Source organism: Antennarius striatus, chromosome 14 (assembly GCF_040054535.1).
Source record: "Antennarius striatus isolate MH-2024 chromosome 14, ASM4005453v1, whole genome shotgun sequence".
Classification (NCBI taxonomy): Eukaryota; Metazoa; Chordata; class Actinopteri; order Lophiiformes; family Antennariidae; genus Antennarius; species Antennarius striatus.
Genome location: NC_090789.1, coordinates 2779291 through 2797789, shown reverse-complemented (window position 1 = coordinate 2797789; position 18499 = coordinate 2779291). Strand labels below are relative to the sequence as shown.

The 18499-nt window shown below is 44.2% G+C and overlaps 1 protein-coding gene and 1 long non-coding RNA gene across 3 annotated transcripts in view; one reads left to right on the top strand and one right to left on the bottom strand.

The window, feature by feature from the left end:
• LOC137606957 (uncharacterized) overlaps positions 1-18499 on the bottom strand; it is a 289217-nt gene that overhangs the window by 188726 nt on the left and 81992 nt on the right. The window lies entirely within an intron of this gene.
• The window catches only part of LOC137606956 (CUB and sushi domain-containing protein 3-like), a 255437-nt gene that overhangs the window by 167399 nt on the left and 69539 nt on the right, over positions 1-18499 (top strand). The window contains exons 10-12 of the mRNA XM_068332318.1: positions 7600-7721; positions 13922-14025; positions 14208-14320. Coding sequence (XP_068188419.1) covers positions 7600-7721; positions 13922-14025; positions 14208-14320 — 339 coding nt within the window. The remainder of the gene's footprint in view (positions 1-7599; positions 7722-13921; positions 14026-14207; positions 14321-18499) is intronic.

Below are 18499 nucleotides of genomic sequence, written 5' to 3'. Positions count from 1 at the left end.
GAAGAAGGAGGACAGGGTGAAAAATATCACGGCTATTCTTTCTGCTAAAATTATAGCTTGTGAAAGTAAAACTCCATCCATCAAGGGGGGCATTTGCATATGAACGCCATATGTGTTGAATCAGTTTCGCTTTTTCTTTCCTTCTCTGCAGCTTTTGTTCCATTTTCCTCACCCCCCCCCCCTCACCCAGAAATGTTTCTCAGGAAGGAGGGAGGTGGGGTTGAGTTCCTTAGGGGTGTTCCTCTCTGGACGTCGACACTTTGCAAAAATATTCTGCTGCATTCTGGGGGACAGAACCGGCCCCAGATGACGATAAGGGACGTGAGGAAGAAGGAAGCACGCTAGAGGTCACAACCTTTGACCTCTAGCATGTTAGCGTAGCATCTACGGCGCCGATACCTCCTGATTGCTGCAGGATCAGTCATCAATGAGTGATTCATTTCAGCAGACATTAAGCCAATTAGGCGCAGCGTTTACCTGCATGTGATGATGCCCCCCCCCCCCCCCCCCCCCCAAAGGGACGCTGTTAATGATATTAAAAACCACTGATGTTGTCACCTGAGGCGGCGGCGGTTAAAAGGAATGACCTCCATCGCAGAGAAGCCGAGCTCTCAGGCCCGAGTCAGCGGGGATCTTTGAAGGGAATGTGTGTCGGACGGGGGGTGGGGGGGGGGGTGGGGGTAGAAGGGCAGTTTCCTGGAGCGGAAACCTCTCTTGAGTAGCAGGTGTGGATTGTTAAACTCTGTTTGATTTAAAGTGCACTCGCCGGTATTCCCAGCACGAACAACTGTTCACCGAGCAACTTTTGACAGAAGCCGTGACAAAGTGCACCACGGCTGTTGCTAAGTAACTAGTGTGATTCCGTGCTAGTTGATTATTTTAAGCATCTCACAATGGATGGCACTGTTCCCTAATACAAGCTACACAAATTCTGTTTTGCTTCCGTCTGCTAAAAGGCAAGCAAGGGGTGAGAAACATCCATGATATTTATTGTTCGGGGGTTTCTTAATGATGTCTGACGCCTCCACCTTCGACTGCATATGCTCGTAAATTACCCACAATCACGCCCGTTTGGACATTAATACATTTGGGGATGAGAGGTGATTTTTTTTTTTTTTTTGCTGCTTGCTGTAGTATATCTCTTTCCTTACTTTGGTGAAACAGAAGGACATCCATCTTCACAACTCCCATAAATCCCTCGGATAAACACGCCGAGGTTGCTTGAAGGACGATATACATGAAATACCGGAATCCTATATTTTTTGACAACAAATGCCGAGGCTTTACTCCCGACTTTACGCCGGCATCACACAAAACGAGAAGCAGAAAGGAAAAAAACCTGTAAACATTGCAATTTTTTTAGGTGGCGGCGGCGGTGGCTCAGCTGAGAGGAGGAGAATATGGAGACGACTCCTCTATTTTTAAACCTATTCACACACACACACACACGCCAAAAAAAATGTGTTTCCCCTCAGGGATGAAATCCCAATATTGAAATTCCAAAAATAATAATGACTCAGGAGAGAAACGCTGGTCTTAATCAAACGATGTGTGGGTGGAATCATCTTTGCTTTGTCTAGAGGTGATACGTGGCTCCTATTATTCATTTTAGCTCCATGGACATTCTTTTTGTAAGACGACAGCGCAAGAATGTGATATGTAGAAAATTTGTCATCAGAAATGGGTCTGGCATCCGACACATCTGACTCTTCTTCACCGTGTTATTTATTCATTTTTGCAAATTTAGCAAAGGCAGCTGAGAGCCAAGATTGGCGAACACACCACAATGTGGACTGTTAGAGGATACAGTATTATAAAAGAGGGGAGGGGGACTGTTGATTCAAGAGAATACTCCCAAATGAGTCAGACGGTGTAAACATGGTAGAATTCGGAGGACCTATTTTCATAGGAAATGTAATTAAGGTACCCAAAACTTGTTTGTTTAAAGTGCCGATTCCAATTTCATTCCAAACTATGCGCGACACCGTCCATCCTGGCAGACGCACGCTAACATTAAGCAATTTAAAACTGAAAATGAAAAATGATTTTTGGTCTGAATTCAACAGGTGAGGCGGCGCGAGCGAGCGGAGAAACCGAGGTTTTGTTTCAAAATGTACAAATTTGTTTTTTTTCCGTGATAAAACTTTGTAATAAGTAATAAATGTTCTTATTGTGGGATTTTGTGTCGAAGGACAAGAAAGATGTGTCTGAGATGTGACCTTTACATCCAGGCAAGGTGGGGGGGGGGGTATTAAAGGGTCGTTTCTGTCAAAACAATTAAATAAGGCTAAACATGTTGAAGGAAATACGTGAAAAAATTTACCTTTTCATGTTTTTATCACAAGAGGAGAGATCAAGATGATGAAGACACAGAGAGAGAAGGAGGGGGGGCAGAGTGGTGATCGTTTCATTAGATGAAATACAAATACTCAACTAAATAAAAATAAACTCGACGTCCGTCTATCTGCAGCGACGAGAGAGAGACAGACAGGCAGAGACAGAAAGACAGAGAGAGTGAGAGACAGAGAGAGACAAATACAGACAGACATAGAGACAGAGAGACAGACAGAGAGACAGACAGACAGAGACAGACAGACAGAGAGTCCATGTGGCAACTTGATTAATGGACAGATGGCAAGGCCAGTGAGCCAACACTGTGTGTGTGTGTGTGTGTGTGTGTGTGTGTGTGTGTGTGTGTGTGTGTGTGTGTGTGTGTGTGTGTGTGTGTGTGTGTGTGTGTGTGTGTGTGTGAAGAAAGTTTGGTTACTGACTCACTGAAAGGTCGCTGCGTTTCAAACCAGCACACCAGATAGAAAGATGTTAATATTAAAGAATCAGTGTGTGTGTGTGTGTGTGTGTGTGTGTGTGTGTGTGTGTGTGTGTGTGTGTGTGTGTGTGTGTGTGTGTGTGTGTGTGTGTGTGACGACTGTACAGCCACCACTAAACGACTGTAGGTGTGTGTTTGTACCCATTAAAGCTCTTCCAGAGCGACAGCCAATGGAACGCCGTGTGCCGGCTTAATGGGATCATCAATCATTCCCGGTGTCCATCGGTCAATCTATCCCTCCTATAGGCAGCCTGTAAAAACAGCCGCTTCAGCCTTCCTGCAGGAGCGTCTGATATCTGCTCTGACTCAGCAGTGCGATCCAACGCTCCGGGTCGACGCGTGAACTTTACACAAAGTTGAAGTTTAACCTTTATGCAGATTTCAGGACGCTAATATTCATCTAAACGCTCCACACGAGGTGTGCGGGTGATTAAAATGTGACACCACAATATGACACGCAACATTCCTGTTCCTGTTATCAACGGGAAAATGGAAGATTAGCTTCACTGCCCCTCCCCCTCCCTCCCTCCTTCATGATGATGATGATGATGATGATGATGATGGATCACCTCCAGAGCAGATCATTCAGGGGACGACCTTTAAATATTTAACAAGCTTTTAATTGTCCAGATATGTCTGATGAAGACAGGAAACTACCTGTTTTTCACGCCCCCCCACCCACCCACCCACAACACCCCTATCCCCATTCCTCTTATTCGCCCTGGCTGTGCTGCAGGGTCAGGCATGTAATCTGGAACTGGTAGGGGTTAAGTTTCCTTGGTATGCCTCAGCAGGTAGTGCTGGACGATTGAGCATGAGCCCTCCCCACTGGGGTTGGGGGCAGGGCAGAGGTGGAGGAAGGGGGGCCTTACAATCCATAAAAGGCCATCCTATAGCATACCAGAGCTCGAATTTGATTAAAAAAAAAAAAAACTTAGGAGTCGTTTCTGTGCTAAAACAGGATTCAAGTCAAAAACAGTGCGGCGCCAAAAAGCCGTAAGAATCTGAATCAGATAAAAATTTTCTCAGGCGCCTCTTCGGCGACGCCGCCGCCGGGCCGCGCCCGCTCTGCAGTGATGAAGCCATAAAACAGAGGTTTGGAACTGCGAGCAAAAGCATCCGGGAAACACGATTCCCCGCCTGAAACGTCATTTCAATTCATCCACATCCCCACCGTGTGAGTGTGTGTGTGTGTGTGTGTGTGTGTGTGTGTGTGTGTGTGTGTGTGTGTGTGTGAGTGTGTGTGAGACTGAAAGTGAGGAAGTGAAAAACCCAAAAGAATCACGTTAATCTGAATTTCAATCAGGCTGTCACTTTGACTGAAGACTCCTCGGAGAGAGTTTCCTGACCGGTCTCGCCTACAGACGGTCTGGATCAACCCGGTCTAACTCCAACAGGAAGCCGTTGAGGGGCGGGAAAAGATCCGATAATCCCTCTTAAACGCGAAAAAGACAATCTCAACACCTTGTCAGAAACATCATGAAGCGTTTAGTGGCTTAAAAAAAAGTTTGGACACCAGTGGCAGCGCAAACAAACAAAAAACCCTCAAACGAATGCTAATGCGAGCTTCATGTGCAAATTGGCAAATGTTTCTCAACACTAGAGGTGACACGAGCGATTTTATGAGGTGAGAAAACTTCAGATCCGTGTTGACAGAAAATATAAAGCAAAGCAACGAGTGCGGCGAACAAACGGGCCGCTTCAAAGGGACGTAAGCGCTTTTAAATATAATTAAAGCATCGATATAAACGGGATAACGCCTTCTTTAATGGCGTGCATCATCGTTGGTTCAAGGGGAGTGTGAACCAATAGAATATTCAATAGCAAAATGCTAACAGCGATTAACTAAATTTAGTGTAAAATGAATAAAAATAGAAATAATTACATCACTTAACTCCATTCACTATAATTAAAATTTATTTCAAACGAGTGAAGTTGACGGAAACTGAAGGGAAAGAGGAGAACACACTCTTCAGAGCAAATGAAAGATGGTGATGGAAATCATGATGTATACGATGAAAGAAAGAAATGAAATGGTGGCTGGGGGGGGAGGGGGGCAGCGTAAATAAAAGTGAGAGATGGACTTCCATATACATTACGAGATGTTAGCTCCTCTTTTATCTCAGTGATCACTCTCCCAACACCTCATTCGCGATGATGGGTCGTCCGTTCGGACGGCGGTGATTGAGCCGTCAGCGCACGAAAACAAACACTGTCACAAAGACGTCCACGCCCTTTCGAGGGCGGATAAATCACTCACACCAAGACACACGAGTCCAAATAAAAATATGACACGACGTAAAATACCAAGTCAAGAGGACTACCATTCTTTTACAATTGAATGTATTTCGATATTTAGCGTTCAAACTGCTAAACTCTGGTTTTTTTTGTGGTTACACACTCATTCTGATCACTTCAAAGTTGGGTTTACCGCTATGTTACCTAGTTGTGATGACAGAGAAGATGCCAGATGTTCAACTTCAAAGTGGAATTATGTCGCTTCCGTTTCTCAACGATCTGAGGCTGGCGTATTTGGTGCCTCATAATTCGCCGCACTTCCCCAAAGGATAACAGTTCTGGACCGGTTCAGATGCTTCTACTTGGAGTCTCATTGTTGGGAGATATTGCAGGGTGTCTCTTGGCATTGACGGTCACTTGGTGTTGGTTTGGTTCTTTGCCCCTGCTGTGCAAAGATTTCTCCAAATTCTCTGAATCTTCTGATGATATTATGGGCTGTATTTGCTGAAATCCTCAAATTCCTTTTTGCAGCTCCGTGGAGAGAAAATGTTGGGTGATTCACCAGACCAGATTTTTTTTCTGAGCAGTGAACCGGTCACCAACTTTGCCTGTGATCAACTCAGCCTTCTAAGGATAGAAAGACGACACGATGAAAAGTAATAATACGTGAAATCTGCCACTTAGTGTACAGCAGGAAGTAGATCGCTGAAGGAAGTCTGAACTTCCACAAAGCTTCAACCTCAACCGTGACATCATCACCTGACAACTTCTTTACCTTTGGAATGGTCCAATCGGGTGTTTCAGATTGAGTCGCTACTTTCTAAGTTTTTTGCTGCCTGTGCACTAACTCTGTTTTTGAGGAAAGATAGATAGATTGCACTACTTTCAATTGAATTGAATGTCCAACAGGACTTGGAAAAGATTACACTCTGTTTTATTAATATTTTATAAAGCTTTTTTGGAGTGGGTTGTATGATTTTTTTTTTTTTACTTGTCCCTTGCCTGCAGAGTGAGCGCGAGTGCTTGTGAGTGCGCTATGAACTGTATCTGGTTTGAAGGCGTTTCCTAAAAAGCGTAAGAGTGCACCGCACAGTTGTAAAGATTGCAAAACAAAACTAGGTGCATATTTATGTTTGGATGAATATCCTTTTGATTTTTTTTACATGCCTTCGCTCTGTCATATTGTTAGCCGCGTGCGACGGTTCACGCTTATGCGCCTTTGCTTGATGCTTCTGTGTGTGTGTGTGTGTGTGTGTGTATGTGTGTGTGTGTGTGTGTGTGTGCTCGGCTGTTAGCTGCGTGTGTTCCTGCGGCCTGCTGCTGAACAAACTAATTAAGGAACAAACACTGCTTCAAACCAACCAGAAAATTACCTCCCAACTCTAACGGGGCGACCCAAGGACAGACATGCAGGTTCTCTATCACTTCCAGTCGGCGCATCCGGCCTAATAGAGACTCGCTTGGTTTATCAAACAACTAGCATGTGTCAGGAGTCACGGCGAGAATCTCCTCCAAATCACTTGTGTGTGTCTGTGCTTGTGTGTGTGTGTGTGTGTGTGTGTGAGAGAGAGAGTACATAGAATACAGTGTAAATTCTGTATATTATATATATATATATATATATAAATGTGTATATATATATATATATATATATATATATATATATAAATGTGTGTGTATATATATATATATATATATATATATATATATATATATATACATACGTATATACTGTATATATATACATTTGCATATAGTGCGCCCTCGTTCTTTGTGGCTAATGCATTCCAGGAACCACACGCGATTCCTCAATTTATCTTATTATTTACGGTAATTTAAATGTTTATGAACCCTCCCTATACTGATATCAAACCACCTTCTATCTGCATCACCTTTTCCCACACTCTTATAGACTGTTTTAAAGCACTTTTATGTCTCAAGTAAGTCCGAGACTGACGGAACGGAGCGCACTTCCTGATGCATGCACGGTATCACGTGACTGCCAACCAAAAATCCGCGATGAGGTGAAGTCACGAGCGTTGATGCACGAATGCACGAGGACGCATTGTATATTTATATATATATACTGTGAGACATGTATTTCTTCCTGCGTTTTATGTCCTGGACTGGAAAGCACTTATTACTCAGCTGGTAGTGGAAGTTGTTGACTTTCAATAGATTCTGAGAGTAAATTGCTGCTGAGTGTCTCTATCAATCAATACCAGCTAATCCTGTGGTATTTCACAGCCAATAGCTTACAATTAAGTTGTGCTATTGAGGGAGATGTCACTGGCGGTATCAATAAGATCTTTTCTGACCTTCATTTCCTTTTTCTTCTCTTGCATGCTCTGGGTTCTTTTCTTCTTCACATTGTATTAGTGTAGATTCTAATTGTTTCTACCAAACCTCAGTCAGAATGTCTCAGCGTCTCCAGCGTTACCAAAATACTGTGTTTTGGTGATGCAACAATTCCCACTGCCCTCTTAGGGGTTGCAACTGCTAATAACGCTGTATTTATTTTGTTCATTCTGCAGTGAAGACATGTGGCAGTAATCTCCAAGGGCCGTCAGGAGCCTTCACGTCGCCCAACTTTCCAATTCAATATGAAAGCAACGCGCAGTGTGTGTGGATAATTACCGCTTCAAACCCCAACAAGGTAAGACTCTGACTGTAAAATTCAAAATTGCTCATTTGCTTGTATTTATCATGGAGCTAGACTGGATGTGAATATCTGACTTGTTTATTTTTAAAAACAAGTGCCAAATTGTTAAGTCCACGAGAACATTTTAAAATAATTCACATGAGCCAATCCTCGTCGGTGTATCTGTGCTGCAGAGATTTTTCTCCTGCAGTTTATAGACTATGAGAGTTGATATTTTCCATTCAGTTTGTAATCTCATTACATCTGACTAGCGTACCCAAGCTAAACACAGACACTTTGGGGGGTCTGATAGTAAGAACTCCCACCAGAATGAGAACTTAAAGCCTGCAGATGAATGATGGGGGAACTTATATAATGTTAAATATGCAGGAGAAGCATCGGCATTATAAGAGTGGAGGGTGTCATTTTGAAGCCTCATACTTAAAAGTGTGCTGATATACCGTAGGCTGCAGCGAGACGCTATGTCATCTGTGAATGAAGCTTCGCAGCTTGAAGGCTTTTCTCTTCTTGGATTTTATGCATTGCATTTAAATTTCATTTGATGTCACGCAGCGACTCTTACGGCTATTTAAAGTTAGTTTTACAGTTTGTGACATTCTCATAATTCATGTAGGAGGTAGAGTAACCAATCAGAGTTTAATTCGGGGTGATTGGTTACTCCCGCGTTGGGGGGCAGGCGATCGCCTCCCGCTCCTCGCCCCATGAGTAAAGGTGATTGGTATTCAAGCGACACCTCCTTATTCTACTCAGGGTCACTGTGGTGACTGCTCTGTCGTCAATGGCAACACCTGCGTCAGCACTGTGGGGACGCACAAAAATAAAGACGTGTGCACACACACAAACACACTTTTACATAAATATGTGCTCAGATACACACCGCCACTCTTTTAACGCCCACGCAACGACAGACACACACATATCCACTGTCACCTTACACTTACACATAACCTCTTTCTTTCTCTTTTTTTGCCCACCACCACCACTAATACCACGCCCCCACCCATCTCATACACAACACTCTGTCACTGCCCAAGGCCTGTGGTTTATGGCCTAGAGCAGTACATTCTCTGCTGAAGGCTACAGTGTGTATGCGACTGTTGAAGGCTATAGCGTTAATGCCCTTCTGTCTACACCCTGCAGGGCGATCGTGTGTGTGTGTGTGTGTGTGTGTGTGTGTGTGTGTGTGTGTGTGTGTGTGTGTGTGTGTGTGTGTGTGTGTGTGTGCAGTCAAAGTTGGCAATCAATGTGCATGCATTATGTAGGATTGTGGATGCAGCCGAACACATTCGCCCGAATGAACTCAAGCTACTCTCAAAGTCATTTTTATCGTGTTTTACCTGAAAATTTTCGACGCATCCATTTAATCAATTCACGTTAGACATCGCACCAAAAAATACGAACCTTACTGTTTTATGACACACACCCCCCTGCATCATTTATGCATGTCCTGCACAGTACAGCGTCACCGTAGATACGTCACTCCACATCGCACCGTATTCAACACACGTCCGCAATGACGATACATCAGAGTTCAGGTGTTTATGGGCCTGTAAATTTGTGTGTACCTGACCTGAAAGGAGCAGACATCCATCCAGACACACACACATACACACACACACCTGAGGGGCACAGACACACTTTGTCAGTCTGCAAATTGCAATGCAATCTGGGAGAAAAATGCATAATCGGAGCTCCTAATGGAAGTTCATTATTTACAGGAATGGACTGTCAATCATGGGAACTTGATCCGTTTGATCCAAACAAACTCTGGTCGGATTCGACCGACATACGAACCAAAAACAGGCAAATGACTTTGTTTGCCCGTTGACTCCTTTATGCGTTTCAGAAGCTCTTCATCGTTTGTCAGCTGGTAAAGATACCGTCAGATAAAATTACAAACCCACCGACGGGACTGAGCATGACCAAGACTGACAAACCATTTAGCGTCGTTCCAGATCACCTCTCATCTTCATTTATTTTTCATCCACTTTGACAAGTTGTTGTATTCTTGCGGGACACCTGGGAAGAGCCTCAGACTGCGGCGCTCGTCAATGTGGAAGTCGAGATCCGGCTTGGTGGATTAGTATCTTCAGTTCTGTCAGACTTGTCTCACCACAATCAGATAAATGTCACTCGTTTCCAGTTGATTGGGTTTTTTTTCTCTTCGGTAGAAGAGGCGGATGTTTTAAGTTGATTAATCCAGTCTCATTAATCAATCAGTTTTAAGATGGAGCGAATGGGGATGTCACACAAACGTCATAAAAAACAATGGTTTCTAATAATCAGGTCCATTTTGATCCAGGTCTTGGTTGCAGTGGCTTAAAAGGCCAAATCTTCACCCCGTCCAACCCTTCTTGGGGGACCGCCAAGGCCAAACCCAACCAATAAAGAGACCAAATCATGTTCGAGGCTGCACAAACAGACGGTTTGGTGCACATACCTGACGTTTTGCTCACAACACTTTTCAGCGTGCACCCAAGTTTGTTCAAAAATTCACATTTTGTCTCGGTTTTGCTGAAATTAGATTTGGAGATGCTCCTCGTGGAGTCGAAGGTGATTTACTAGTCCCGGAGCAGGTTTGTATTTGCATAAAACAAAAAAAGAGAAAACAGGGGGGAGTTGCAGGTGCACAACAACACAACACACAAAAACGAGACAACAACAGTGCTGATCTGGGAAAACGCAATAAATTCCGGTCGTGAGTTTGGAGAGGGATGAGGGAACGGGGAGCGGCTTATGGGGTAAGATAGCGGTCAGATGATCTCCAGAGGAGACGAAGCAGGAAGACACCACCAGACACAAGGACCCTGCAAAAAGAGGGAGTGAGTAGCAAAAGCGGGACGTGACGACGGGGCGGGTAGGGACAGGGATGAGGGTATCAACTCCACAAAGCTGAGGAGTCCCAACTGATTTTGTTTTCTATGTGTTTCTCCCTCTTTCATCCTTTACTGATGTTCCTTTCTTCCTGCTTCCTCTCATTTTCTGGTCTTTTTTTTCTTCGACAACCCCCTCCCCCCTTCCAATTCCGGAGGCTATGTCCTGAGCATTACCCAGATTCTTCATTAAACAGCTCAGCCTGAAACCATCAAATTGTTATGGAGGAGGAGAGAATCCAGTCTTCTGCCTACTTTAGAAGCGAGGAAACAGGGTTTCCACAGCCGACCTTCCCCTCTCTCTCTGCCCTATTCCCTCCATCCCTTTCTTCCTCTCCTCTTACTCTCCTCCTTCCTACACTTCCTGCTCCCTTCCACAGGTTAAGTGTTAATTGGGTTCAGAAGCTCTCTGATGTTATGGCTTCATTTAGTTTTGACAGAATGAGCCTTTAGAGCCAATTCGTTCTCTCTTGTTCTCATTTAACCTTGGGGAGGCAGGGGGCATTACTGGACTCTTTCCCTCCTTTCTCCTCATTTCCCCTTTCCTTCTCACCTTCTTTTACCTTCCCTTTATTTCCCTTCCCTCCCATGATCTTTGCCATTTTATGTTCTTCCCACCTCTTTATAGGATCACCAAGTCAAAACACTTCAGAGGTTAGGGTTAGGATTAAAATTAGGGTTAGGATGAAGGTCAGAGTTAGGATTAAGGTTAGGATTAGGGTTAGGGTAGGGAAGATATCCAAGGTGAAAGGGAACTTCATGTTATATTTAATTCACCAGTATGTCGGTTTGACCTTGTTCACAAGAAGACTAGTTATATCCACCTAACAGAAAAATAACCCAAGAGCATTGAGTCAGAATGGATCGACCCACTTTTCAGTAGGCTGTCTTTGTGTTCATTCATACCAGGCAGGCCTACTGACATCAAACATCCACGCTGAATCCAGGAAGCTCACTGCTCGACTCGTTTGCCTTACCATGCACAAAGAGCGTGGTGCTTTGTTGGAGCTCGGTTTTCAGAAAAATTATATATTAGACAAAAAAAAAATATTGCCATGATTCAAAAGCATTCTTCTGTATAATAGTTGCATAGCAACTGTAAAAGACATGCATAGCCTTTCCCCGCAGGATCCTGCTCAAAGTTGGCATTCAGGAAGGAGGCATCCAATGGATTCGGTTCAATGAAACAGAAGGGGCGAAAAACACAAAGTTGCAAAGAGTTGTAGTCATCAGTCTTCATCGGCTGAGCCCCGGCTCTTCCCACAAGGCCACAGTTTATGCAGTGGAGGCGGAAGCGTGGGTAAGGGGCAGGGACGGCAGAGGCTTTACTGTTATACAGGTGATCTATTATTCCCCTGCCCCTTTGCCTGCCGTTTCAGATATCCCGACATTAACTGTATCGTCAAGTTATCCCAAGATCTTTTAATGGTATATGTAGTATCCCCCCCCACCTCATTGTCTCCACAACAACCAAAGTAAGTGCTTTATCAAGCAGAAATCCAATTCCGTTGCCTCATTGGCTAGAGGCCATAGATGGATGGAAAGAAGGAATGAAGCAGCCAATTAGAAAGAGAGAGATGGAGAGGGTGATGGCGAGAGAGGGGGAAGAAGAAATAGAGAGAGGTTTGAGAGATGGTGGGAGGAAGAAAGATGGATGGTTTCATGAATACCAACTTACCGGAGGAGTAAGAGGAGAAATATGTACGGCGTTCGGTAATTCATGTATCGCAGACGCACAATGAAAGGGATGCACACAAACACACACTCATACAATGTCTGTAATGAGGTTCCATTCTAAGGTGACCTCGCTATGGCGTTCACATTCATCGAAACACACACACACACACATACACATAGTGTAGTTATATCCTAGCTTTTAATACTATTAACAGTCCTGCGGTGGTTTCCATCTCAACTGAAGGGCATCCACCACATAACAATCATCATCATATCATTCCATTCATGCATAATTTGCCTGATGTTGAGTAAAGCTTGATATTGGTCAAAAAATTGGGTGGAAAATTGCAAAAACTACCTAATGCATTAATTTAAAACAACCAGCACCTAAAAAAAACGGTGAATAAACGTTGTTATTTTTACACCAGCTGCATTTCTTCAATTGCGGCGCTTCCTCTCGACCTTTGCCGATATTTCCGGCATTACAATAAGTATGTTTAGCGCAACAAGGTGACTGTGTTTAAACGTTGGATTTAGTCTCTTAGAAACGCTCTTCACATAGAATAGTGTACATTATTGTCAAACCTGCCGCTGCATGGAGCGCCGACTTACAGGAATATTTAAATAGTGTTCAAATGACCGTGTAATCACAGAAATAGACGCATTAATCTCCACAAAGCAGTCTACACACACATACTGTGTGTGTCTGTGTGTGTCTGCCAGAGACGGTTTAGCAGGCAGGTGATGCTTTTATCCAATCTGCTTGCCTTACGCGCTGATAAAACTGAGTCAGCGTTGTGCCTGCTTTGATTTTATTTTGGTCACTTGTAATGTCTTTTATAATGTCACACGGGAAGTCTTGCTTCTGCTGCCACCAGCGAAATCGAGCATCGACTGGGCTTTAAAAAATGAAACGTTAAACCTGCGAACAAAAGTAAAGGTGACACCACCGACAGATAAGCAGTTAAAAGGGAGGTGACTGGAAAGGCACGTGGCCGCTACTTCCTGTGCGGGGATTTTTTTTTTTTTTTTTTGATTGTTACCTCTTTCTGCACAGGTTCATTTAATTTTAATATACCACAGGAAGAGACGAACAGAGTTAAGTAGATCTGGATGTGAACATTAGCGCTGAGACACCCGTAGCATACAGGAAACCCACACCTGTGTAATGTCATGTCCTGCAGCAGAATACCGAATCCGGAAATCAGATAATTCCACACAAAAATAGAGGAAGAGTCGGAGGGACGGCGTCCCCAAGGGTCAAAGCAGAATTCTGGTTTGAAATATTCTAACAGTGTACATCGCTAGCATCAAAGATCTTCTTGTTATGGCCTCCATTCCTCTCTGTCGCCGTCTTCTCTTATCCCCTCATCCCATCTGCCTCCATCTTCCTCCTACTCTCATCCTCAGCTTCCTCTTCCCCTAACTCTTGTCGTTTCTCTTCTCCTCTGCCAAATGCGTTTCTGTCTGGTCGCAGATGAAACAGAGAGTTGTGGTTTAATAATTCCCCATCAGACGAGTCTCCCCTCGATCTTCCTGCTTCTCCTTGTGACGCGGAATGAAATTCATTGTTGGGATCTTTGTGTTTCATACGTTTATAACTTATGAATTCATCATAGTTGTGTTTTTGTGTGTGAACCTCAGGTTATCCAGATCAACTTTGAGGAGTTCGACCTGGAGATAGCCTACGACACTCTGACTATCGGAGATGGAGGGGAGGTGGGAGATCCAACCACTATTCTGCAGGTGTAAGTGTTCTTCTTCAAGTCTAAATCAAGTACATTGTTGTCGTAATCTTCTCCAATCCAACAAATCATTCACACCCGATTGAAATTTTGCTCACAGCTTTGATTGCAGGGTTGAAATTCACGGTAATTACGATGACTTAATTGCGAAGTCTTTTCTGTCCCCACCCCCCACCCCCCACCAGCCTGTCTGGCAGCTTTGTTCCCGATCTGATCGTCAGCATGACCCACCAGATGTGGCTTCACCTACAGTCGGACGAGAGCGTCGGATCGATAGGATTTAAGATCAACTACAAAGGTAAGAAAGGGCGTTACGAAAAAATAACACAAAAGTGTGTCATTGATTTAAACCAATGGTTTTATTCATACGCAACACGACACGTTTTATTTATTTTTTTACTGGATTTTTGCCACTCCGGCATCACTCGATCCGGATTGTAACCCGCCTTACAGAAGAGAGCCGGGTACTGTGTTCAAAGACGACGCCCCAGCCGGTCCTAAGAAAGCTCTTCACTGGACGCCACGTGCCAGAAAGACTTTCCTGTTGCTTGTGCATTTTTGTACCCAGAGATCATGACAGTAAAATCCTTCTTAAGCCGAGCTGGTGGACGGCATTTAAGACCACCGAGCTTAACTGCCTCTCCGTCAGGGTGTTATTTCCATCAGATGTACTTACTGTCTTTGAAATTGAGGGTTGGGGTTTTTTTCCTCATTCATCTTGTGCTGTGCTGAGTAAATACGGCATTGCCACCTCGCGTAACCAGCTGGAGTAAACCAAAGGGTGGTGGTGGTGGTGCGGTTTGGCATCGCTCGAAGTCTTGAGCGCAATTTTGTCATTGGATTAAAGCCGGTGTGAAAAGAACTTAATGTCATCCCAGCACACATCATCATCATCATCATCAAAGAGCTGGACGTGGAGGATGACTCTGCAGAATAAAACCCGCCATGTGGTTAAAATGGCGTGAGATGATGAAGATGAAGACCCTACTGTCACGCAACGGGTGGCTGGCGCACTTCATTCCACGTCAAGAGGTTGGAAATCTGTACACGACAGTCAAATTGCTTGTAAATAAATCTATTTTTCACATTTTAGCGGAACAGGGTCGCTCCTCCTTTGCTAGAGGAGAAGTTACGGCGCCATAAAGTAATCGCTTGAAGAGGACAAACCCGGTACGGGTCGGATGCTGTACTGCTGGGATCGGTATGGGAGCATCCCCACCATTAACCCCGCTTCTCCGTTTGATAGATGCGGTGTGAATTTCATTACAGCCCATGAAGCACCGGGACGTGAACTCCGTTGCGGAACGGAACACGTGTCTCATTCCGATGTCACAATCTGTGGATTTATTGTCATAATGAGGTCACGGCGCAGAGGCTCGGAAAAGACGTGGAACAATGACACGATCCATCGATCCATCTTTTCCCGTTACACCTGTTGAGTTTCAAGGTCGAGTTCAAAGAAGACAAAGTCTAAACGGTGATTAAGAGAGCAGAGCCAATCAAACTGAACCTCTATTCTTATTTCAGGGTAAGTTTTATAAATTGTGCTTGAATAGAAAAACAACAGACGTTATATTCTAGTTTTCTCGACTGCACAAAGCCGTAAAACCACCCACAACCCTCGTCGTTAGATAAATGAGATCTACAGATTCCCAGGCTGCCACGTGAACTTGAAATCTTAAAGGGCATCCGCTAAAGAACTCCTGCAAATATCCTCACCCATTTTTCCTTGAGTAATTTCCCCTTCGAGATCGATAGAGAAGTTAATGGAGAGATCCTCCATTTAAACACATCTCTGCCTATAATAATACTCCATCCAATACATTCTGCAAAGGATGATGGTCTGATTTTATCCGGAGAGATTTATCCGTCTATGTTCGCGGTAGTACGGTACGGATGGAGTCGTCTTCACAGGCGGCGCCGAGGCCGCGGTTCTCAAACGCAGGATTGCTCCCTCTGGGGGGTTGGAGGTGAGTCGTCGCCTCCAGCAAAGGACTTTGACTATGTCGGGGTCTTGTTCACAAGTGATGGGAAAACCGATGGAATTGATTTGCCAGTCTGCATTTCAACCCTCACCAATTGGGTCTAAACTGGGTAGTGGTTGAAGGAGGAGATTACGCATACACCGGATGGAAGGAAGGGTGAGGAGTTCAGGCATCCAGAGGGAGCGTTGGCTCCTGAAGGATTCCGGCAGTAGGGCCTCGGGCATCTGGCCAGGCTCCTCTCTGGGTTCCCCTGATTGGGAGGAGACCCCAGGTTAGATCCAGACCTGGCTGATGGGATTAAATATCTATTCTAGTCTGGGGATGTCTCAGGATCCCCAGGAGGAGCTGAGAGGAGCTGATGAGGAGAAGGAAGGGAGGGAGGAAGGAAAACGACACACCTTGGTACGCAAATGTTTACCTTTGAAAGGTAAAATCAAATAGGAAGCTAATTATTAAATGATCTTTTCTCTGTGTGTGTGTGTGTGTGTGTGTGTGTGTGTGTGTGTGTGTGTGTGTGTGTGTGTGTGTGTGTGTGTGTGTGTGTGTGTGTGTGTGTGTCTGTGTGATCCTCCATCAGAGAGCTAACAAAGCTCTGCGGAGGAGTCACTCCCCTCTTTCTCATCCCTCTCTCTCTCCCTCTCCTCCACTCTTCACGACTGTCTCTCCATCTGTCTGGTTTTTTGGGTTTTTCCTCATTGAGTGCCTCTATCACACGTTCTCTCTTTCCTTCTCTGAAAATCACAACATTTTCTCCGTCAACTGTCATCTAATGCACTATTATCTGCTCTCTTCATCCTCCTCTACCTCCCTCTGACCCACTTCCTGAACCAGAAACACTGCTCTTCCCTTTTGTCGTCTTTCAGCTGACCAGTCCTCTCTTTGTCTCTCCTTCTCTCCATCCATCCATCTATTATGAATACCAAGGTCATCAACCTTGTAACACTTTGACTCCATTCCACCACTGCAAGGCATATAAATCTTCACACACACACACACACATACACACACACTGCCCTGAATCACAGCTGTAGATTAGAGTCGTCGCCGCCACGTTACATTAAAGTTTTAGTTTCTTTTCTATGAATAAATAAATGGTTCATCAGCTAATAAAATAGTTTGCAGACACATTAGGAGAACCCTGTAAGGTCTTTTATTTCTAGACCATAATATATATCTGTGAGTGTTTTTATACCGCCGGTGTGTAATTGCGATTTACAATCCAGCACAAACATTTCAAAAACACGTCAAAATATTTTCCTTGACTTTTCTTTATTTTCAGCTTTGGAAACAATAAAACCGCATCTCCGCGAATTATTTCCAGTCCCTATGAAATGATAAAGACACTGAGTGTAAATGCATCGATGCATGTCGAGCCTCCACCTCCTGAATGTTAAATTGACTTTTGGTCGGTTTTGAAATTAGAAACCGCCGCAGTAACATTAAAACAAGTCATTCAGCGAAATGACTAAGGGCATTCCAGGATTATTGATGTATTAATTCTAGCTTACCTCAGATGTTTTACATAAATTGTTGTACGTCTTGAATAAATAACACAAATTTAGCGTGTGAATGTGTATTATTTAATTCACATATTAATATTTATAGAACACAGAGCAGTCAGCAGACGTGTCCTGAACCAGGAATAGCTGCACAGCTTTCAGATAAACCTCCCTGAATAAAGTCCGTCTCATGAAGCGATGCATTATTAACTTTTCCAGACGTAGTCTCAGTCAGAGAGGAGTTAGCTGCGCGGTTAGCAAGGAGTTCCAGGGCACAAACATACAGGCTACAACCTGCATGAGTTCAGTCCAGCGCTGATTTTGTAAACAGCACTTTTGGTTGCAGAGCCCGTTTGATTGTTTTCATCATACTTTTTGAAACCCTCGGGTGTTTTAAAAATATATTTAAAAATTATTCAAATGCCGCAGATGCCAATTTCGGATTGATTCCAGGATGCGACGCCAGTCGAAAGAGGCACAGGTGCTCGTCGGCCCCCTTCGCTCACCTGCTCCTCGTTTTACCTGAGGTTGAGGCGACTGTATGTCATATCAGTTGTGTCTGTTTTAATACCAGAAACGAGCTAAATGCTAATGAATCCGCGCTGGTCAGACATGGATTGATGATGACGTTCCTTTTCCGGCGATGAGTCATTCTCTTTAAGTGCATTATCCTTTTATCCGGCGTTACGTAACACTGCTGGGAGACGCACAAAGGCCAAGCACCTGCTTCACAGCCAGCAGTAAAACACAACCAGATGGTACACGTGTAAAATGTCACGACAAATGCTTCTTATCTACCTCGCTCCCCCCCTCGGTTGTAGGCGATACTAGGTTTATCGAATAGCATGCAATTAGCTCACCTGCTATTAGCGTGCAGCTCAGGCTCGTATATCAAACGCATGACGGCCTCTTTAGGGGAGCAGATAAAGAGAACAATCATAAAACTCCTGAATTTAAATGTTAAACACTTTTTGGCTGCTGTTGTTTCCTCTT